The sequence below is a fragment of the Pecten maximus genome, chromosome 9 (genome assembly GCF_902652985.1).
Source record: "Pecten maximus chromosome 9, xPecMax1.1, whole genome shotgun sequence".
NCBI lineage: Eukaryota > Metazoa > Mollusca > Bivalvia > Pectinida > Pectinidae > Pecten > Pecten maximus.
This window is the reverse complement of record NC_047023.1, coordinates 35,464,214-35,488,787: the sequence shown is the minus strand read 5'-3', so window position 1 is coordinate 35,488,787 and position 24,574 is coordinate 35,464,214. Positions and strand designations below refer to the sequence as shown.

The following is a 24,574-nucleotide window of genomic DNA, read 5'->3' as shown; positions in this document are numbered from 1 at the left end:
AGAAATGGGAATTTGGTTTATTGTAGCATAACTGAAACAGATAAACATAAAAAAAACACCTTAGGACAGTCATGATACAGTGAACCCTATCGTATCCGACTCTGTTCTAATGGATAGCTTTTCGATTAAAATTGCAACATAACATATCTTTTTAATCAAAACTATCAAACAAGATGTGTGCATACTGGTACCCTCTCTTATCTGACAAATATGCTGTGTCCTACAAATTGTCAGATTAGACAGGTTCCACTGTGTATAATACCTGGGATTTCCATCAGGACCACCAACATTCTCGAAGGAAAGCTTACTCCCCCGAATAAGACAGTTGGGAAAATGTGTTTTAGAAATCATACTATGTATTATATATCAATTTATATACATGTATTACATAACATAACATATCATATTACCTGTGTCTTGATAAAGGGGCAGATTACCTCGAAAATTCGACAATTTACTTGTCTGTACTGTTGTTATTACTACTTGACAATTAAATTTATATGTAGTTATATATAGATAATAGCCACATTAATCACACTTAATGAATATTAATCAAAAGCTATATAGCTCATAAACTTAGCTTACAATGATCTAATCAATTGTTTACTTTTAGATTTACTAATAATCACACACTGATATATTTATAAGATAAATAGCACCAAAATATTAAAGATATTTAACAAAACAGATCAGGGAAACACTGGATAGGTGAAGGCTTGTGGATCGTAACATGGCAAAATTGAGTGAAATACATTATTCAATAGCAGTCTACATTTAAACACAGGGCAGGACTTCAGGGATATCTGAATATAGGGTCATAACAATTTTCACACAGTCAGGCCTATGTACGACTATTGTGCCCCTCACAATGCACTTGAACATTAGTTCCCACAAAATCATACAGAAATTCTTAAGCTTGTACCTTTTCAGATCAACACCATATCAATACATTTCAAATTTTGTTTTTACCATCATACTAAATAGGCAAATAAAACGTTGTTTTCCAGGAATACAGTTACTTCCCTTGGCAAGTTATCATCTTTCATTTTGATCCTATTAATTTAAATTCCAAAATGAAGTTTTATCAGCACAGGATTATTCACTTGTTTTTATACATTTTTTTTTCAAATTCATTTTCAAATACTTATTTTTTTCATTTTTATTTATTGCAGGATTATTCACTTGTTTTTATATATTTCTTTTTTTTCAAATTCATTTTCAAATACTTAATTTTGTCATTTTTTTATTTATTGCAAATGTACTTTTTATTTTTATATTTTTTTATAACTTTTTCATATCTTGTTTTTGTTTTAGAAAAATGCATTACAAAAAAGTTTGAGCTGAAACAGACTATGTTTCTAGAAGTTACTTTTAGCAAGGAATTAATGGCTGAGCATGACTTGAAACATTTTGTAAAATCAAAGAAGCCTTCATTATGACACCAATTTTATTTTATTTACCAACTAACGAACAAAGCATATTGTGGTTTATATCTTAGTTCTCTCTAACAACGCATCCGAGTTTTCATTATGTCCATTTTTCAGACCTTGTTTGATTACTGGGTAAGTTTCAGATTTAATACATTTACAAGTCTTAGAGCTTTGAATTATCCTATTTTTTTTATGAGGGTTATACCTAAATGTATACATTCCCGTCACTTTTCAATGATATGAAGATTACTACATGTAGTAACATTACATACTGTTGTCACAAAAGCCATGGCTAAGTGGGATCAGAATACTTTGTGTATGCATGGGGAAATTCTGTCTATCACAAACTCGGCACATAAATATCAATTGTACATCCAGAATATTTAGTACATTACACTATCAAAAGTACATAATAACATATTTAACATAAGTATTCAGGCTTGCAAGTAGACATATTTTCAGAAGTACTCTTGACAATTATTACTGTATTTATCTGCAAATAAACCTGTTACAATAAGCTCTTGCTCACAAATAAGCCCCCTATTTCATTTGTATCGCATCATTAATCTTTAAATAGTAAGCTTAAAGTGGTTTACCAATTAGCCCTCCCCAAACTTTAATACATAACTTTTACACAGCTGGGCGGAGGGGGCTTATTTGAGGATAAATACAGCACACTTTCTTTTAAAGAAATGGTTTATATAACATGATGAATACAAAACACAATACAGTTTTTGATACTACAATATTGTCCATTCAATCTCCTCCTCTGGTCAAACACGTATCACATAATTAGCTATTTCATCTTTGAATTCCAGTGGAATGCTTCCATATCTGTCATCCTGTTTGAACACTTAATGAGTGAAACCTTGATACACTGTCCCTCACTTACCGTACTTATCCTGTGATACGTCCAGGGGACTACTGGATTAAAGACAGGGGGTGGACTTACAGAACAATAGATAAGGGTGAACTTATCATAATGGTGTTATAGACATGAGTTTGTTGTGGGATAAATACGGTAAACTTGATATAAAACCCCTCACTGTGTTTACAAGGTCTCCATGGAATAAAGATCCCAATTTCCTTTTTCACTTTGACATATACATCTCCCTTGATATATTGGCAAATGTTTTTTACACAATATAACAAGGATTTGCTATTCTACAGGAATAAATAAAATAATTGTTTAGAAATTAATGCTTAAACTTACAAACTCTCTCTGTGTATATATATACAATCTTATAGTCCCTCTGTATATATCTCTTCATTACAAAAGATACATAAATAGAGTAGGATAAAAACTTTCAGTAAATTTCCTTTAAAAAAAATCCATGAAATCACATTTCTGATCACAGATCAAGAGTACTAGTGTTGACCATCAATTTTAACTTCCTTGACCAGTCAGCTCTCAATTTTAACTTCCTTGACCAGTCAGCTATCAATTTTAACTTCCTTGACCAGTTAACTATAAATTTTAATTTCCTTGATCAGTCAGCTATCAATTTTAACTTCCTTGACCAGTCATCAATCAATGTTAACTTCCTTGACCAGTCAGCTATCAATTAAAACCTGTCTCGATCTATATTGCCTAACAGTTTGTAACTTTCTTGACTAGATGACTTTTAACTTCTATGACCAGTTGACCATTTGTAGCACATCTCGTTTGTTGACCACCAAGTTGTTGAGATTAATTAAGCAATAATATAGAGTTGTAGTACATAATTACAGTGATCAATCATATCTCCACAGGGTTCTTTCCACCAACATTCCTTGTGGCTTCAAATCTATACCACAGCAATGAAAGACTTGATTCACAGTTTTGTAGGACTGAACACCACTGGTGGTGCTTTCCATTTCCTACATTGTATATTTATAAATTAACATACACTCTGAACACAAAAACACTTGGGAACGCTCTGTGATCCCTAATTGGAAAAAACAGTATTTGTAATCCTCTGAACATACATCGTCTTTCCAAAGTTTACAAATAAGCCATTTATAAGATATTTCATGTTTATTTTTAAAATGCAAACCTTCTTTATACCAGAAAGTATCACCATTAAAGGTCAAATCACTTGCATCACTTTTTTTCAGAGACTGAAACGGATCATCATTTTTGTTAAAAACAGCAGATAAAATCCAGTAGCAATGGAATAATTCACAAAGATGTTTTCAAATATTAATCTGGTGTGATGGTTAAAATCACTCCGTATTGGAACACAATTAGCCAGAGAACTCGCGCAGCTGTTGGAGGATTTCAGGGTCAACTTGGGACATAAGTTTATCAAAGGTTGCCTGGCCGTGTAGTTGTTGACAGGCTGTTAACTGGGACAGGACATACTCTTTCAGCGGTACCATGTGTACTGGGTCTTGGCGGCACAGCTGTAACATAAAGAACAGTGGATTATACAACAGTCAATTCTCAAATAGCTTCCTCGCCTTGTGTTAGATTTTAGTTCTATCGTTTGGGGAGGGCTTATCTGTGAATTCCCAGGACAGAGGGTTTTTGTGGATAGATATGGTAGTTGATAAGTGACTAACAGTCTACAATTAATCAGAGGTCAGACTATATAGGGGAGAAATGTGACAACGCATATGATAATAACGTCAACAGCCATATTGAACCTTATAACATCAAACTGCAGACAATAGAAATATAGGTCACCATGTCAACTCAGACAGAATGTGAACGTTTTTTAATATTTAGAGCTGAAAAAATGACAATCTATTTACAATTATATCTGTAATGTTATTCTAATGTATGAATCACTGTCTGATTCTTTAAATACAGATATATTTGGTGTTGCTAAAAATTCACATACATAAAAAAAAAAATATATATATATGTATGGGGTGGGGATATTTCCAAAATACAAATTCAGTATACTGAAAAATTTCCCCCATTTCAATGTATAAAGAGTGATATACACTTGGCATTTTAAAACAGTGGTGATTATACATTATAGCTATCAGCTATTTTCTAATTTACAGATTATATTAAATTGACTGCCTCTTTTATTCTGTTTTCTCTACTGTAGTTAAGGACACTGTTGTAACTTACCATCCTCTTGCGTTTATCATGTTCAGTCTCCTGCTCGGCATCATCTGGTGTATCGTCCTGGTCAGACAACACCAAGGAACTAGGAAACAGAAGAAACACTTTGATCACGTACAAATTATATACTATTTTAATCAACAAAATGCTAACTCAATGTGTGTGTAAGGAGCTTTACTGCAAGAGGAAACAGGAGCACCTGAAAAAACCTTGTGGTCAGGCAGGTGACCCCTAACTTTTCATGTCTGAATGGGTTATCAAACTTTAGCTGCTTTAAAACATAAAGGCAAGTGTGTCACCATTGTGCAACCAAACCATCCAATCAAACAATACTTGGGAAGGAGTTGAGATTAAGCTGTAAATGGGTTTTCTCAATCTGAAACAGGAATATCTCCAGGTGATGAGAATTTGTTGAGGAACATCACCACTTTCCATTTAAAAGAACTTTGTGTAGAGAAAAAAAGTTTCTGATTGTGAAATACAGATGATACGTGACAAATTAATCATCCCATCTCGAAGCTTGTATTTGTTAAAGTTTTTTTCTGCTACAAGAAAATTACTTAAAAGCTGCGGAGAGGTTGAAATTCAGTAGTTGGTAATTCCATATAAATTAAGTACAGTGGAACTTCTTTAACTCGAAGTCGACAGGACCACGGGAAAACTTCGAGTTATCTGAGTGTTCGAATTAAGCGAGTTGACATTTTTGGTGCAAAGTTTGGTCAATATTTGTCAACATTATATAATCATTATAACTGCTCTGTCACTCATCAGTTTAGTGTAAAGACTTTGCAATACATGTACATATATGTATATGTAATGTTTCATTCTGTTACTGGTAGTTAGGTGTAGTTTTGCCGATATACAGTCATGATAGAGATTTTTTTTCACTTAGTTACTTCAATAACAGTTTGTAAAAGGAATAATGATAAAACGGAATTCAACCGAATATCAATTTATTGACGTCATATCAAGTAATTGTTTAAATTTAGCACAGATTATATGTAAAATGTAACAGAACCATTAACTTATATTGGACATATAAAACACTGTTTGATAGGTCTACTTACATTTTACCGACAACCACGCCATTTCCATGTGTATTAGCACAGGAAGTTGAGCTGCGCATGTGCGTATAAAATGTTACTGTTACTGAGTTGGCATGCTAGCTATCCGATTTAATAGACAGCGGTGACAGACGTACTCTAAACACCTTGACAGTAATTACGCTATTGTTTCAGTCATTTAAAGATTTAATAGCCGCGTAGACTGTTTCACTTCTGCACCTGTAAAAACATCAGCGGAGTATCAGTGTGTCAGAGATTAGTTCCGCTTGAGTGAGCGGGTAGATGAGTTGTTGACTGTAGTGTGTATTAATGTCGGCGACCGCCTTCGGAAATTACCTGATGTAAGTAAAGCAGTACTTTTCATCACCGAGAGTTATTGTTATGAGATTACACAGACAATTTGTTTAATGATTTTTTTAAACACTTATAGTAGCAGATAATAATCGGTAGGTTTGTAGCGCCGATACCTTCAGTACAAAACGGAAATTTGATATTGCAAAAACGTCGGCGTTTACAACCGATCATTGTTAGACTCAAAAACTATAAGTTACTTCGAGTTATTCGATCATTTCAAGTAGAATTTTTATTGTTTGGACCAAATATTCACTTCATATTATCCAAGTTTTTCAAGTTTTCTGAGTTTTTTTTACCAGGATAAAGACAGAATTCGGCCGGGACTAACGAAGTGCTTTGAGCTAAGCGGGTATTCAAGTTTTCTGAGTTCGAGTTGACAAAGTTCCACTGTATATGCATTTAGAACACTTTTCACAAAGCATAATATATCATTTCGTAATAAAGAACAAATAATTCTGTCATTGCTGGTGCCTTTATAAAATATTACCTCCATCAGGTATTAATACTACAAACACTTATGACTTGGTAAACTCACTCTAGTTGAAGGGCTGTGTCCTCGTCCACAGGGATTGTACTAACATCGTGCAGTACCTCGACGTTCAGACACACAATCCCGCCAAATTTCTCCATCACAGTGCTATAAAAAACAAACATATATGTACATTTGAAAGTAATTTGTGATAATTTGTTCCAAGAGAAGGTGTCCGCCATTTTCAATTCCAGAACAAGTTGCTGTTAATGAATCGTAATATAACATCAATCTCCCATAGTTTCTAATGTATTTGCAGTTTTCAGTGACAATGAAGTCAACTTATGAGTAAATTCAACAGTTATCAACTCTTTGGAGCCAAAAAAAATATTAAAGATAAGAAAAAAAAAGTTTTGCCATTCCTAGATTCATTGAGCATCTGTATCTGTTAATATTCTAGACCTAGACTTTTGTTGTTCATTAAAATGCACATTGATATGACTACACCTTCGTCGAATGTCCCTACAGATACCCACCTGAGTTTGAGGGACAGAAGTGAACACGCCCCCAATGCTACAAGTTTGCGTCGTTCAGGTTGGGAAATACAGTCTATCTTATTCACCCACATATCCACAATGTCACCGAGCAGTGCTTCACTCTGTAATTATAAACATGTAATAATGATCACTTAGTCACAGACATAGCTTCATCACTGAAGAGTCTTAGAAGGATGAAACAGCTGTATGATGCACAGGGGCTTGTTCCAATGTACCTCTGTATAATAATAATAAGGACATACTAAACATGTAAGGCCAACAGGATTTTTTATTATGCTTGAAATCATCATCTTTAATTGTGGATTTATACTTTATAGTCCTGTACGTGTCTAGAGTAGATACAGCATTCACTCTGTGCATCTGTTGGGTTACGATTTGGTTAAATATTGTATTTAATAGGTGTATTTCACAGTCAATCATTTTCAATTTTTACGATGATGAATTTTTGCATGGCAGTTCTTTCAGTGTTTAAGAATTGATAATATAAGTCAAATTGAGAAAAGGAAGCCCAAAATTTCTGGCACTTTTTGACCTTCAGTTACAACCGATACAATAAAAATGTATTAGATAGTTTTTTCTTCTGTGACATTGAACTTTACACAAAGAGATTAAAAACAAGACAATTTCTGATGTAGGTAAAAAGTTAAAATATAGGTCAGAGTGACCTACTTTTGATATATGACACACCATCACACTAAGGTGAATGCATGCCAAAAGCATGAAGTAGAGTGTGGACAAACCTTTTCTTGATGTAGGTCAAAGGTCAAAATGACCTAATTTTGATACTTAATGTTCTACATCACCTAGGATGACTACTTACCGATTTACCAAATTCTGGAGCCACTTCATTAAGGAATTTCCACATAAACTCGGGATTCTGTAGTAGTATCCTGGCAAACAGTCCCAGATAAACGGTGAGTACCATCGGATGTTCCTGTCGGAGACAACAATACAGTAGTAAGAATCAGGGCCTGCTGTTACATGGAGGAGTGAAATCTATATGAACAAGTGCTTCTTGTAACTTCAGACCCTTAATGAAGTCCCCAAAACACCAAACAAAATGGAATTTCAAATTTTAAATATTAATTGATCCAGAGTGCCTGTTTGATCACCTGGATGTTAACACAAACATGACAAACTATTCCCATTAAAAGTAACACCTGCAGGTATTCCAATTATTTTCCATTTCAAGAAGGCCAATATCCTGGTGTTACACTTTAGTTCCAAGGACACTTCATAGCATTTGATTGAAATATGATTATTTGATCAAGAGTTTTTGAAAGTGGATGAAAAATTTTCCTATCTTTCCTTCAGCTCCAACATAAATTTTACTCTTCACTTACACAACAAACTAACTAGTTAGCATAATTGTGTTCTTATCTTCATACCCAGCAATAGTTAATTGCTTATATGGTAGACAGGTGATCTCATTTATTTCAAAATCATAACCTAAATCCCAAGCACTAGCTGAAAAGGGAAAAATAATGTTTGTCAATATGCAAGAACATGGAAATGAAGATATTAAAACTTACCTCCCCTTCTATAACGGCTTTTAGTAGACTTGGCAGTAGTCTACGGAATACCTCAGGACCTTCTGAAGGGAAACTTTGAAAGACAAGTTCTATCACCTAGGAATAAATATTTTAAGATTATGTTAGGAAGACAATGAAATATTATTTTCTAATAAGAACAATGAAGAGAAAAATACTATTAACATTAAGTGTTAAACTCCTACATTTAGAGATTAACACTTTTTCATTATAGGAAATGTCTACCTTCAAACTTCACAGGTTCGCATAAACAAAGTGAGACGAAGTCAAATAAATTTCAGAAGAGATTGGTTTTCACCATTCTTTACTCACATAAATAATTCTGTCCGAAAATTTGACAAGATGATTATTAAAAAAGTTTATATAAATCATATATAATTACTTACACGTAAAATAAGGACAATGCCCTCAGTACGAAGGTCTGTCAGCAAACTTGCGAGCGAGGAGGCTAACTCGGAGGAAAATCTCTGTAAAAAAGAACATTTCTTTTTTGTAGTTTTATACAGTATATGGTCACTTAAATTTGTGTCAACATAGAAATTCTCAAAGGCAACATGTTTAAATCCAGTTTTAATGCTTTAAATCTGCAAAGTTTCAGATTAGTGTTTACATTCACATTTTAAATTGTAAAGAGGGGGGGCATTTATCAATGCCAGTTTGACAATAGAAGGAAATAAAATATGACACTGGGGATTAGGAGTTGGGTGTGGAGAGGAATGGGGGATGTTGCTCCAATCACAACGCATTATACTTTATAGCATGCACAACTCTGACTGAACTGTGAAGGCTTGTGTAATTACTAAGACTTCTTTTTTTGCCTGTACATGTATATGCAAGCTTCAATGAGTTTTGTACCTGCATGAAATCTCTGGGACCAAGCACAATGTAAGCTTGTATGACTTTGAGGCACATCCGTAAGTTTTCCGTTCCCAAATCTATGACATTTTCAAGAAGATGATTAAAATAAAAAAAACAGATTTCAATAGTAAGACAAAATGGTAGCGAGTAACATAACTGTTCACAAAATCCATATTTTTACAACTTTGACAATAAAATCACAACTTCATTCTTAAATATTTACTTGACAATTGTTGATCATTATTTACAGTTAGACCCAATATTTTGTTTGAATGCCATTCATCTTTCAGCACTTTATTCAAAACATCAGTCTACATCACACTTATTTTCAATCAAACCGATGAGAGTATAATAAACCATCAGCTTTAAACTGACAAAATATGACCATATATGGAATGTCATATTCTATGAAGGTTTACTGCTGTTTATGTTTCAGAGTGAGTCTCCTTTCATATAAGAACAATCATCAATCTCTCAATGAAAAATCAACAATTTTTTTTTATCCATAATTATTCATAATATTAAAAGTTATCTCATATACAGAGTGTAACTTATTTATGCATCTGCAGAGGTTAGGAAAATAAACACAAAGTCCAGACCTGACATCCTAGACATAACAATTGCAAGAGAAAGCAGGAATTTTTCAAGTTAATTTATGATGAACTTAATATGTATCCTGAAGTGTTTTGAGAGAGGTGGTATAATTACATACCCAGGAGACCTGACATGTTCTTAAACAGCTGCAGTAGCTGTTCTGTTATGTTGGGTGCATTAAGCAAGGTCACATGCCAGAGTTCAAGGCCATCCTCCATCAGGTAGATGTGCTGGTCCTGTGTTACGTCTGTACTTATCTGGATGATGGGCAGCAGAAAGTCGTACATGTTGGAGCAGATCGAGCCAAATCCCTGTGAAAATTAAGACCCAAACTTCCGTTACAGATCAACCCAAACTCGTGTAGAAATAGTCAAAAAGTAAAAACTGAACCAGACCCTGTGTAAGTATTCATTGGTATAGTACACAAGTGCAATCAATGATTGTGAAAGCTCACTGGCGGCAACAATCACACTATTCATTAATTTTTTATGTATGTATAAGCATGTCATTCTGAAATTGTACGTCACATAATATCGCTCCTAAACCTCAAATGGATGTATAAACCAAATAAGAAGGGTGTGGACTTACAAGCTTTCCAATTACCCCAAAAATCTTTAAAAGAGGGTTTTTGTGCCAAAAAAATAAGTCCACTAAATGGTAATTATATAAAATGCAAAAAAAAAATCAAAAAAAAATCACAATTTTTTTTGAATGATTTTGATATAACATCACTCCTGGACATCTAATGAATGCATAAACCAAATTAGAAGGGTGTGAGAGCATAATTTTGGAATTACCCCAAAAACTTTAAAGTGGATATTGGTGCTAAAAAATTTAAGTTCACAAAATGGTAAAATGCGAAAAAATCACATTTTTTTTCTGCATGATTTTGCCATAACATTACTCCTTGACCTCTAATGAATCTATAAACCAAATTAGAAGGGTGTGAGGTGTATACTTTTGGACTTAGAAGCTTTCAAAAAACTTTAAAAGTTTTGGGGTGGGACGCCGACGCCAATGCGGATGCCGGGGTGACAGCATTAGCTCTCGGTTACTCGTAACCGGTGAGCTAAAAATGACCCAAACTACACTTGGTTAATAAATAAGGTCAGTTTTTACCTGTACTATGTGTATAAGAGTGGTCAGTATAGCACACCGCAGCATGTTGTGGTCAGCCGACTCTTGCCACAGGGACGGGAGATACTGTATTAGGGAGGTGGTGTAGGGCCGTATCTGAGCCCCCACCCTCTCTATCACAAATGATATCACATGTAGCACTTGCATCTGAAAGCAAAACAAAAGACGTAAAAATGCAAAAAATACATGTTGGATATTCATCTTTAAATTTTCCCCAGATTTATTGACAATATTGTACATTGTATAATTATTTAACGAACTAAATATAGGAGCATTTAGATATTTCGTTTTTCCTATGGATTATTTTAACCCTAATTCTCCCTTAAAGTATACAAGTAAGAGGCCAAAGACAATAAGATCAGTGTGTGGGGTGTATTCTTTTCTCGACTAGATTCAGATTCTTATTACAGACAGACGCTTTTGATTTCCTACATGAAAAGAAAAAATTTTCAACAGAAATAATAAATGTAATTTAGACAAGATGGATGATGCATGTCACATTTCTAAGTGACTTCAGTTGCTTTTAAAGAATGTCAATGTTTCCACTTACCTTTGTATCACATTCACGCACTTCTTGCAGAAGTTCAAACAACATAGAGAAGGAAGCATTCAGGTACTGTAAAGGAACAATACATATGTATGGTGGTCTGGGATAGTTACATGACAAAAGTAATATCTAATATGTTACTTAAACAAGTAGGGGATATACTACTAATTAACTGTGAATTAAAAATGTACGACAGCAAAAAAACACTGTTGTGATGAAATACACAACAGCAAAAAATAAACACTGCAGCTGTGATTTACAACTGCAAAACAAAAAAACTGCTACAGTGTATGTAGTATAACCTCATTAACTCTCGTTTTAAATAACTTTTTTTTTTACAAAATACTGTGTACAGTAAGTGTACTCATGATCATTCTCTAGTGTTGCAATAGCTAATGTTGTTAGAATAGTTTATTTTTGCTGGTAAAATTAACAGGTAGGTAAAAGTAATATGATAATACTTACAGGTAAAAACTGATCAACATTAAATTCAAAATCATCCACAGCTGATGGAATGTTAAGGATTATGAACATTTTTATAAATCAATTAAACATCCTATTATTTTTTTATCTGATGAATACAAAAGGAGCTAAATTAAGACATTGACTCATGAATTTATAATTTCTCTGAATAACACAATATTGATGACGGGCTCATTGAAAAAGATAGTCAGTTTTGTACATTACGTACTCAGAGGATGTTGTTAAAATAATAATCACACATCTCTGCCTTCTAAAGGATACCTGGGTATCCAAGCCATGCATTGTTATTTTTTGAAGTATCATTTAAACCTATTTGTCCCTTGTGAGTATGAAAGTGGGCCATGCTAATTTATTTTCAATAAATTTAGTCATCATTCATATCAGTATGCTACAAACTAAAATTTTCAATATTCTATAAGCCTTAATTATGTATCTAAAGAAGAAGTAATTCTAAAAAAAAAAGGTTTTAACCTGAGAATGATGAACATTGAACACATACATTAATCGACAGGTATTATCTGCCAAATAAGCTAACAATTTAATGTTTATATCTTCACCATGATCTCAGCTCACAGTGACAAAGGATACCAGTTTTAAGGGTGAGGGAGGCCTCTATTCGGACCACCAGATCCTCTTCCTTGTTTAAGAGAGGCAGCACAGCCTGATACAGAAGTGGGCGTGTCCCAACTGCCATATTCACACCGACCCACTGGGCACACAGCCAAATCACACGTCGCCGAATAATCCTGTAACTGTTGAATGGAAAAACTTGCTAGAGTATCTTTACACAGCATCAGATAAAATTTACAACCGGTCAGTATTTAACTACGGCCACTTCTTATCATTTGATTGTGGGAAGGTATTGGCAGCTTGTAGGCACAACATACCTCTCAAATATATTTCAACAATTCATTTTTGTTTCCTTTCATGGAGATTATTTTGTTAGCCTTATTCAGGTAAAAATTAAATTTTCAGAAGCAAGACTTTGATTACACTGTATCCTATCACACACAGTAATAGAATTTAAAGGTAAAAATACAGATTTGAACAGACGTCAGAGTAACAACAAGAGTTCTGCCAATGGTACAAAGCTTGTCTCACATTGTTAATCACTTTCCTTCACACTAGAATTAGGTGATGGCTTCACCAACTGGAATCTTTATCCCAATGTACTGATTACAATGCTAGATATGTCATTAAACATCAAAGCCCCAAGCATCAGAACGCTGGTACAATAAAGGAGTTTACTGATGCTTTTCAAACTTGTAACAAAAACTTAACATTTGACAACAAAAGCTCTCCATCTCTTCAAGAGGCAAAGTAATAAGGGTCAACCTGAGTAAATCATATCGGCCATTTTGTTATGTACACTCCGCTATATCCAAGGGAGTGTAGATTATGGAAGGGGAGCTCAGATCAAGATATTTAAATCAGTTTGGTTGTGGTTTGATGTTGGAGTTTCCAGAAAATTATAAGTAAGGTTATCCTACCATTTGAATTAAGACTTCTCTTAGACCAAGCTGAGAAATGTTAAAATCTTACTTGACATGTTTAATCTGAAGTTCTTGTCTGAGATGGGAGGTGAACCATTCGTCGAAGTTGATTTCATCAAACAGCTCAAACGATGCCAGACCAACAGCATTGTACACTACAACACAACCACAAATTTTCTATCAAAACAAATTTTTCAAAAATAAAAACACAAATCAAAAGGCAATTGTATTAAAAGATTATATAATACTTCCAAAATTGAAAGCCAACAGAGCTTGAAAAATGGACATATATCATATAAAAGATTATAGAAAACACAAATCATTCCAGAAACTGTGGCCAACTGTAGAAAGGTGATAAATTAGAGACATATACTCGTTCCAATTTAAGAAATTTATTTAAGCACTCTATGAAGATTGAATTTAAATTATTATTATAACAAGTTATAATATGGAAACCAATTTTATAGCAAAAATGACCTTGACCTTTGACCTTCACACCCGAAATGCAATCATATGTAAGAATTGTCTGTAAGGAAGCATAAGTGTAAGTTAAATGGGCCTCTAGGAACAATGGAAGATTTTTTTAGGACAATACAATTGATGACCAACCAATGGATTGCTTTCTCAGGCAACAAAAACATAGGGAAGGTGATTATATACCTCCATCTTTGCGTAGTATAGCCCCCATATCTTCAGGATCACAGGGTGCTTGTACAGTCTGGACCATCTGTAGTAGTACAGGGATCAAAGAGGCCCGATATTCCTTAAACAGCGCAATGTAGAGGGTTTCTGTACATGGCTGGAAATACAAAGATACACAGTCAGAGAGGACGGTACTTGTTCAGGGTATTACAGCCAAATATCTACCTAATAGGAGGAATCAAAGTTGAACTTAATGCAATCCTTTTGTGAGAGCCAAAATCAATGGGACATTTTTACAGTTTATATAACAGGACTGATGCAATGAAATAGCACAATAAGTACAAAATCATATTTAGGAGAACAAAACTCACTCGTAATGAATATCGGTAAGAGTCTCCAACCTCTTCTTGGCCTGAAAAGAATTTTAAGAATTGTTAAATCAATATCAAACATACCACCTAAAAACAATATTACAAATATATCTGTATATTCTAAAGGCTGTATCAGAAACTTAATAAGACTACTTTATCAGATCAAAGGAATTTAAAGTTTTCAATAAAAATTTTGAATGTGATCCATAAAACAAAACAGATCGGGAAAAGCATTATTAAATATAAAATGATATCAATAAGCTAAATACAGATATTTAGCAAAAATAATTGTTTACACACAGATCAAAAGAAGCACCATGGAGGAAAGTATTGACAACATACAGAATTCCTCGGGGTCAGAGTCCCAGGTGGATAAGTCGTCCCCAGACAAGAGAAAGTACTGGGACACTAGACGGCGACATATCTCTGATAACGTATCGTAGTTAAAGAATTCTGCCTTCACTTTACACGCTTCCTGTCTCAACGGCTCCTGGGGTTCTAAAGGACAAATATAACTGTTATTGACACTTATATAACCTACAATGATATCACATGGTGACATTCAACATCATAAAGTCAAGTCAACAGAATTTACTGTTTAGTGTGAGCATTTCCATGTAGAGTAATCTCTTATTTTTTATTGTTCCTCAAAATGATTTGTGGAAAAGTTCCTCGAAATAATTTGAACAGGAGGCCCAAAGGGCCTGTAACGCTCACCTGGTTTGATTTGACCAACATCAAAATAATGTTTATATTCAATTCATTAATAGCTTTATTTGTGGAAGTCAAACAATGCTATACATGGTTATGGGGTGGGAATCTCAACTGCTTTAAAGACATAACCCAGAAATGAAGTCCAGGCTCTCTAGGGGTGTAAAAAGACGCCAGTGATTGCTTTTACAACATAATTGTGTTTAAAGAAACTAAGTCTCTTTGGGTGGGGAAAGACCAATGGGTCAACTTTTATATCCAGATTGTGTTTAACTCTTGATGCCCAACAATGCTATATATGGTTTCAAAAATACAATTAGTGATTAAAAGGACTTACTTCTATTGGGCTCCACCCCTCTGGCCCCAGGGGGTCAAAGTCACCATTTATGCAAAGTCTTGTTCACTTCCCCTAAGGATGTTTCTGAACAAATTTGGTTCAAATCCATTCAGTAATTATGACAAGTAACGATTTAAGGATTTACTTTTTCCTCCTATTGTGCCTTGCCTCTCCGGCCCAAGGGGGGTTAGAGTCATCATTTATGCAAAATCTGTTCCCCTTCCCCAAGGATGTTTCTGACCAAATTTGGTTCAAATCCATTCAGTAATTATGATAAGTAGCGATTTAAAGTATTTGCTTCTATTTCCCCTATTGGGCCCCGCCCCTCTGGCCCCAGGGGAGTAAAAGTCACCATTTATGCAAAATCTGTTCCCCTTCCCCCAAGAATCTTTCTAACCAAATTTGGTTCAAATCTATTTAGGATTGTTTTACTAGTAGTGATGTGAAGCAAATGTTGACAGACGACGGACGTCACACTATGGCATAAGCTCACTGACCCTTCAGGCCAGGAGAACTAAAACTTAGAAAATAAAAATTTAAAGTTTAACAAACAAATAGATATATCAGGATTTTGTTTTAAATTTCTTGATCAAATAAAATGTTAAGTATGAATATAATGTTTTGATAACCATCATAGAAATTCAATGTAAAAACATAATCCTATGAAAACTATTTGATTACTATTTCAATGTATTACACATATAAACACCAACCTTCCTCATTTTTCAGTGGTCTGTACATTTCATTCTGGAGGATACCCTTGATTAAGTTAAAGGTGTTCACAGTGAATCGTTCAAACAACAGTCCTGAAAATTAAAATTTTTTCAACAGATTTAGTGGAATTTGCCAAAAGTAGAAAATTTCCCGATTAAGGCTTTGCATTGATATTACCGAAATAGCATTCAAGATAATCCATAGCACTGACATTCTATCATGGAGATCATACAGCTTAATGTATAAAATGTACTATTATGAAATGTTCATATTCACAATTGTACAGTATTGGGCAATTAAATCTAGAATTAACAAAAATAATTCAATCTTCTTATGAACAAATACATAAAATATTACTCTCTGTTTTATTATCAAATAATCTATATACTTTTCAATAGCAGTTTGCTATGGTAATGAAAATTCTGGAAGATTTCAATTCACTTATCATCCTTGTGAAAATTTGTCCCTTGCGAAAATACTGTGACTAAAAAAAAGAGATCAGTACATTTTTATGAAGTTTTGATGACCTTGTGCAAAAACTTAAGATGAAATCATTCAGTTCAAGTATCTATCATCATACCAGGTATATTTGTCATCGTACTGAGTATGTTTGTCATTGTATCGGATAGGTTTTTCATCGTACTTGGTACGTTTGTCATCATAGGTTTGTCATCGTACCGGATATGTTTGTCATCGTACTGGGTACGTTTGTCATCATAGGTTTGTCATCGTACTGGGTACGTTTGTCGTCATACTGAGTACGTTTGTCATCATACCGGGTATGTTTGTCATCGTACCGAGTATGTTTGTCATTGTACCAGATACGTTTGTCATCCTGGATGGTACATTTGTCATCATAGGTTTGTCATCGTACCGGATATGTTTGTCATCGTACTGGGTACGTTTGTCATCATAGGTTTGTCATCATACTGGGTACGTTTGTCATCATACCGGGTACGTCTATCATCATACCAGGTAAGTTTATAATCATACCTTTTTCATTTTCAGAGAAGTTGTAACTGACAGCAAACTCTAATGTTGGCCTGATGAGACCAGTGTAGGAAACAGGATGGAACTCCAGTAGGTCCAGCAGCTGAAACACAACAAATATCAAAGAGGGTAGGAATAAAATGTTAGCTTGTCAACCATCTAGTCTCTGTTTTTAATTTGTATAAATACTAAATATTATCATCTGATAATTATATGTAGCAATTCTTCATTCGAATCAATGGTACTGTATATATCAGGAATACGACCACTCACCACCTTAGTCAGGAGGATAATCATCTTCTCACACTTCTCCAGAATAAAATGATGACCCCACATGCTCTGTCCTGAAACATCACACAGATGATGAGATCAAGGTAAATCAGTACTCTGCATACATTTAGGTTCCAGTTTTACAAACATGCCTCAACATAAGGAAATCCCTTTAATACTTATTTGCTATATAAAATCATTATAAATGATGAATTCAAGGAAAATGTCCTTAACTAAGTTTTCCCCAAAATCTATTGTAAAAATTAAGCTTTCCTTATGGATTAAGTTAAGATTAGGAAATTCCTTCATTAGGAACACTTGTTAAACTTTGTCAAGATATGCTTTATAAAAACTACTGAAAGATAAGTGATATTGTTTATTGTTTGTACAGTAAAATCTCTCTTCATATTCCTCAGTCATTTGTCAACTTCATTATCATCAGCATCTTGTGTAATTTGAATATTTTGAAATATTTATGCATTCTTCATGTATACTCACTGCAGCCAAGCATACTCTTCATACTGGGAAATATTTGGTTTAGGAAATTACTGGCGTCGTTACTACAGGTAGGATCCTTGAAACCATAAGCAATCTGTTTTCTTAAAACTGAAACAAATATAATACATGTTTCCAAATCTTTTCATCACATTCAAAGTGTGTTTAATTACAGACAGGTTTTGCTTTATGGGTCATATCTGAAACAAAACTCTTGACAACAAAAAGCCTCTATTAAATTCTAAATTCAAAGTTTTCATCGAAAAAAAAAAAGAAAGTATAAATAAGAAAAAAACATTGTTTTGATATTTATTAATGTTTGGTATTATTCAGTAGACTTTTAAGTTGAAATTTGCAAAAACATTTTTGTGTGCATTATCATGACTAAATATCACACTAAATAAGCAGGTAAACATTTTTGTACGGTTAAACTTTTTCTCCAAAAATTCTAAATCCTTATATCTTATTTTGAAATCTAAAAACAGACACTGTGGCATTCTGCAGGATAGTAGACTGTGTTCAAGTATTTGAAGGCTTCACTAAATTTTTAATTCAAATATCTTCAAATAAGTCCTGTTGGAACTTTGAACCAGCTTACTGCGGCAGGTCAGAATAGCCTTGTCCAGTGAATGGCCCATCTTGTCATCATGTTTTGATGCAGACTCCAGAAAGTCCTGCAGGTGACTCTGCCACAGTTGTAGGACGAAGCCGAAAATTTCATTAGTTAGCTGAGGAAAAACAAGACAATGAAAATGTCCATCAAAATTGATGCCTTTTTATATTAATCTACTCAATTCATATTTTTCTGAGAGATTTTGGAGGTTGATAATAGGCCTCAGAAAATATTTCACACTCAAAATTGAGAGTTCAAGTTAAAAAGTTTCCAACTTAGATTAAGAGAATATACAGAGTTTCAATTTTCAAAAATTGTTGCTATGATTACAGCATGCTTCGGTCATCGTTTCTAAGGATGTGCCAACAATTTAGGTTGTGCTCTGCTTGGAGACGCATATCTGGATCCGACCCAAATATAAAGCCCATGAATTTGTCACACTTGCTTGCACTTCAGCCCCGACTGCTAGAGCAATGACAATAAGTATTCTTCACCATGTGACCTGATCAATCAAGTGTTTCACAACGTACTTATAACTGAGGTCATAATAGAGTAGAGGAGATGGTGAGTACCTTTAAGCTATCATCCACACAAATAATAAGTGGTAAATAATGACAGATTCAATATAGTTAATCCATTTTTCCACATACTGTACATGTATATGGTGGCTATTCTCTGTCAATGAAATGCTTGAAATGTAGTATAACCACAGGGGCCCATCACTATCGCTTGTCTTTGCCAGTCTAAGCATCAGTAATTTTGTGATATTTGACAAGTACATTATTTTCTGATGGACATAACTGGGAATATTACTGTTTTCACACATTCTTACTTAAAACTGAAACACCCAAGGTTGGAACCTTTGTCATTTTTGCAATAATTTTCAGATTTTTTTCTTTATGCATTTCATATTTGAATGTAATATAGATTGTATTTTTTTTATTGTTTACCATTTGATTTCTAATTTCCATGTCCATATTCTGCTATTGGTATATTGTAAAAAGAACAGGAGTTGGGGTGGGCAAAGGGATTGAGAAAGGGTGTATATTAAAAGAGTAATACTTGTTTTACAACTCATAGGCCTTTATATAGGGCTCTGATTTGAGTGTGTGTTGCCAAGCAGAGTACAAACTAAAATGTCAGCACTTCCTTAGATACCATAACCGTAACATACTGTGACCATATGAGACATCTCAGAAATGATGTTTGAATACTGAAACCTGTATATCACTTTTTTCAATATCAATTGGAAATTTTTAACTTGCACTGTCAGCTTTAATCAAAATTCACAAATTTTACAGCACATTCTTGAAAATGTCCTTTCAAATTTTACAGCACACTCTTGAAAATTTCCTGTCAAGTTCAGTTTTCTTCTCAAAATGAAGCAAAACACCCCCACCTACCCTCCACTTGGAATCAGACATTACACATTTGTGTCTATTTATAGATCAATATGGTATCCTGGTATCATACTTGCCAACTTTCCCGATTTAGTCGGGAATTTCCCGATTTCAGACTCCCTGCCCCGTCTCCCGATCGTATAGATAAAACATAGTGTATTCTCCCGATTTTGGAGAATATGTCTTGATAACCCCGTATGGAGCCCCTATTCATCTTGTTAGATTCACTTAGGCCTATGACAGGTAACGCTTGCTGGCTGGTGAAAGACATATGTGTGGGGCATTGGTCAGTTAACTGACCTGCTCACAGACCGTAACGAAATTCTGACACTTCACTGACTGCAAGGGTGACAATACCCCGATAAATAAACAATTAATTAAAACCAATTAAGCTGAGGACGCGTGGTGATGGTTTTGTAGCAAGTCAGTCATGGTTGATTAAACGCTTGTAAATGGCTTCCTATACTGCCTTTGATGTCAAGCGCATAAACGACCTCTACTTGACAGTATATCTCGGACAGTAAAAGTGAAAACAACACTGGCAATGTTATCAACGGAGTATCGAATGTGACAGATTACTTATTGGAATGTTAACTACATTTAAACATTGGCTGATCTTTAATTAGCTCAAGGAAATAAATTCACAATAACGACCATTTAGACCGAAGGCCTGGTTGCCGGTAGGTAACGTCGTTTCAATCACCGTACTGTAGCATCAGCATACTTAGTGTCAATTAGCAGAGACTTATTTTGGCAGAAACTTTCCCAATTAAAATTTTGAAAGACAAAAACATGTCCACAAATACTCACTTTCTTAAACTAAATACTGTCATGTTAAAACTTTGAAAGCCTATAGTGATTACAACTGCTGGCTGGTACAGCCCTTTTTATATTTTTTTTATATTATTGTCTTTGTTGTAATCCAAAGGAAACATTTGAAATTTCATTCAGATATTATATTGTACTCTAGATATTTATCGTGACATTTTAGGTATTTTCTTTTCAAGTTTACTGCTAGTCTGCTGGAGAGAAAGCTTGATAGAAAGTGATAGCATTGTGATAATTTACATTTAATTGACTGACATCTATCCTACAACATAATTTTCATAACATATCTAAGTAAATACTTTTATTTAGAGTGAACAGTGAGTTAAATCATTTCCAGAAATAATTAAAAATGATGTAATTTTGCAGCTATTTTTTTGTAACTTGTTGCTTTTATAATTATCTTTCCAAACTTGAATAAAAAAGATCATTGGCCAAGCTTGAAATAAGTTTTTCCCCCCTTTTTTTCAGTGAGGGAAGGAAGCTTAAGTGTTCATGCAAGGAATTTATTTTCCAATAGCAAATTATCTCCCCTTAGTTTTTGTTTGCTAAATGTGTCGCACGTGAAATGTATTTTCCGGTCAAAAATGTCGCTCACGCACTTTCTCCCCCATGAGAATTTTAAAAAGTTGGCAAGTATGTGGTATGTGAGGCCTTAATTTCTTCTTGTAATACATTATGTGTACACAATGATACATGTACAGATTTCAAAATCCAAAAGTAGTATTTGTTAATAAAAGTAAAACTTACCTCTTCAAATAATTTTCTGTCGTGGGCCAGTCTCTTTGAAGCCAGCATCTTTGTAACATGGTGCAACACAAGTAACCCTCTCTCTTGGATGAGGTGGTCAGGACAGCGTACCGCTTGAAACAGTGTTGGCAGTAGTTGGGTCCAGAGCCGCGGACAATCTAATCGTGCAATCTTCCCAATCAGGACAGCTAGTTGTGTAGCAATCTAAGTAAATAAAACATGATTAAAACTTTCACTTCCTAAATTTGTTTTCAATCAATACAATTTTTGAAGAACACCTCTGAGGGTTCCATTGAATTCTCTGAACCTTTCGAATACAAATGTATGATAAGCTATCTTTCTGAACTGTTCCAGGCATAACAGTTGATGAATGTGAAGTTGACACATATTCCCTAATGAGAGATTACATAGGAGCTCTTCCTTTTTTCTTGTGCCAAAGGATCAAATGTAAAATATTACAATGTGTATATACTTTCCTTATCAGCCGTCTCATATCATCTCTAAGATGTCAGGTATTAACATCTGATGTTTACAAAGCATGCTTTTAGGATGCAAAGATGATATATAAAAGAATAAGAGAAATCTTGAGCTTAAAATTAATGACATATATGTATACATTAATATATTTCATACTATGTTGAGCATATTCAGAATTTGAAATGAAAATGTATATAACAACAGACCAAGAACTGATTTACTTACTTAATGCTTAACATATTCAAGTATTAAATCATAAACTTGCTGTAAAAGGAACCAACAATTACAAATATCGCATCACATTCATGACATTGATGCATCTGACTGGCAAAGACTCGTTCCTGTGTATAGTGAGTGCACAATGAATTTTTTGACTGGTGAATTTTAGAAAAAAAACTGTGCTATACACCAATATTTATGATACTCCTATCTTCTTTCCCCCAAATTGATTAAGACTTAGTGATTGTTTTGCATTACGCAGAAAAACAGCTCCAGTGCTAGCCAACCATTTGGTTCCAACTAGCTATAGGCATGACTGGACAACTAAATGAGTAAGATTTTCATGTTATTTCTGTTAGGTACAGTTGAGACAATTGTCCTACCTGATGTACTGGTTCTGTGAAATTGGACAGCAGTCTTTGTTTTATTCCATCTTTTTCTGATTCGGCAATTGCACTAAAGAAAATCACATTTCAACTTTTATAATAATAAATTTAAGTACAATGCTCACATCACAGTAGAGCTTATTATTACTGGGGTAAAAGATCTAACATAGGTCAAAATGCCTTTGAAATTCTACTGATTGCATTCACATACAATTTCTGAGGAGATAACTCTTGATAACCCTTGAAGTCATCAATAAAATACTGTTTGATCATGTATTCATCCTCAATGAATTCACATTTAATTCAAAATTAATGCAATTCATGTGAATTTTAAGTTTCTTATAAAAATGAGACAGGTGTACCAGTATGTAAAAACAATTTGAACAACATTTCACTTGCAAAACATAGTTTAAAACTGAAAATGATATGTATATATATCTGAGAGCAATACAAGAATTTTTTTCATAAACTCAATGATTAAGTGCCTACAGATCACTATTAATATTGAACATGTCTTGGTCATGAAAACATTTTCAACTTATTTGCACATGCTACACGGGACTTCCAACTGATAGCATACTTAGGGGCATTCCTTCTCCAGTATCTTTCCACCCCATTCTTTGCATACATGACAGCCAGCCATCGTACATTCACATCCAACTCATGGTTGCAGAATATTTCCTAAAAAAAAAAAATGCAACATTAATGCTCTACACTTTATATATGCTGCTTAATATAAATTTGAACTGTTAAACATTTTTTTAAATATGGAAAATCTTGAAAATGGAATACACATCCATGTATTTCTTTAATGTAAAGATTTTTTTACTTGAGTTTTACTTTATTCAAATTAGAATAAACAATCTAAAACTTGATATTTGTTAGAAAACAAATACAATCATTCTTTTCAGGACTTCCAATTGGCTTTTACCAATTTTTTTAAGTGTGGTATATATGTCCTTCCAATGCAAAAGTCACATCTCATATATACTGGAAGCACTGCACCAGTGCAGCCCTTTATAAAGTAAATAACTCCTTATACATTAATATTGTGTCCTTTATATCATGATCATATAAGGAAACCAATCAAAAAACAAAACGAAGTTGTCATGCTTAATCATCCAAATGTATCATTTATGACAGAAAATTCCTCACAGATAAAATGGTATAAAATCCAGGCTGTATCTCCCAGTCTTGTAGCTGTTTCTCTGCTGTTTTAAACACACATGCATTTTGATTGCACGCATTGGCCAAAGTTTCTAGTACCAATGGTCCGGCATTGCCGGCCTCCATTGTCATATATGTCTCTTCTATGTTGGATAAAGACTGAAAACTACATTTGGCAAGTTGTCAAAAACTTCTCACATTGAATGCATACTCATCTATTGATATTCACACCAGAACAATTCCGCAACATGACATGTACGAATTCTCAAGAGTGAATAATGCATCGTTTCCCTTCTAACTGTCGATCTTCTTGGAGTGGTATATTGATATATTTTAGTGTTGGATGGCGTACTAAATTTAGGAATGAATGAATGAAAAAATCAGCTGCATGTCAACTTCCGTTTTTAAGATAAAATGTCTTTCTCGTTGTCACAAAACAATGCAATTGTTGTAAATATGCCCTTCTGTGAACATAATCTCGTCAAGTGAAGTGTGACTCTCTTGTCAAAGGTAAGAAAAGTTCTTCTATCATGCTCCGGAAAGTAAACCATGGGCGCAGCCATTACTCTTTGCATTTCCGCTGCGCATGCCTTGTGATCAGATTTTCACATCC

At 34.0% G+C, this 24,574-nt stretch overlaps 1 protein-coding gene across 1 annotated transcript; it reads right to left on the bottom strand.

Annotated features, from left to right (window-relative positions):
- Positions 1-24,529, bottom strand: LOC117334106 (importin-11-like). Its single transcript, XM_033893564.1, has 26 exons — positions 23,950-24,529; positions 23,375-23,475; positions 22,792-22,864; positions 21,713-21,916; positions 18,723-18,852; positions 18,128-18,235; positions 17,633-17,703; positions 17,363-17,462; positions 16,369-16,461; positions 14,950-15,105; positions 14,608-14,648; positions 14,255-14,393; positions 13,644-13,749; positions 12,690-12,853; positions 12,084-12,124; positions 11,622-11,687; positions 11,054-11,218; positions 10,053-10,245; positions 9,338-9,417; positions 8,869-8,949; positions 8,465-8,560; positions 7,753-7,866; positions 6,912-7,033; positions 6,442-6,543; positions 4,495-4,573; positions 1-3,815 (listed from the first exon to the last, which is right to left on the bottom strand). The coding sequence occupies exons 1-26, from the start codon at positions 24,091-24,093 to the stop codon at positions 3,657-3,659; spliced, it is 2,928 nt and encodes a 975-aa protein (XP_033749455.1). The 5' UTR covers positions 24,094-24,529; the 3' UTR covers positions 1-3,656.
- Positions 24,530-24,574: the final 45 nt, after the last annotated feature.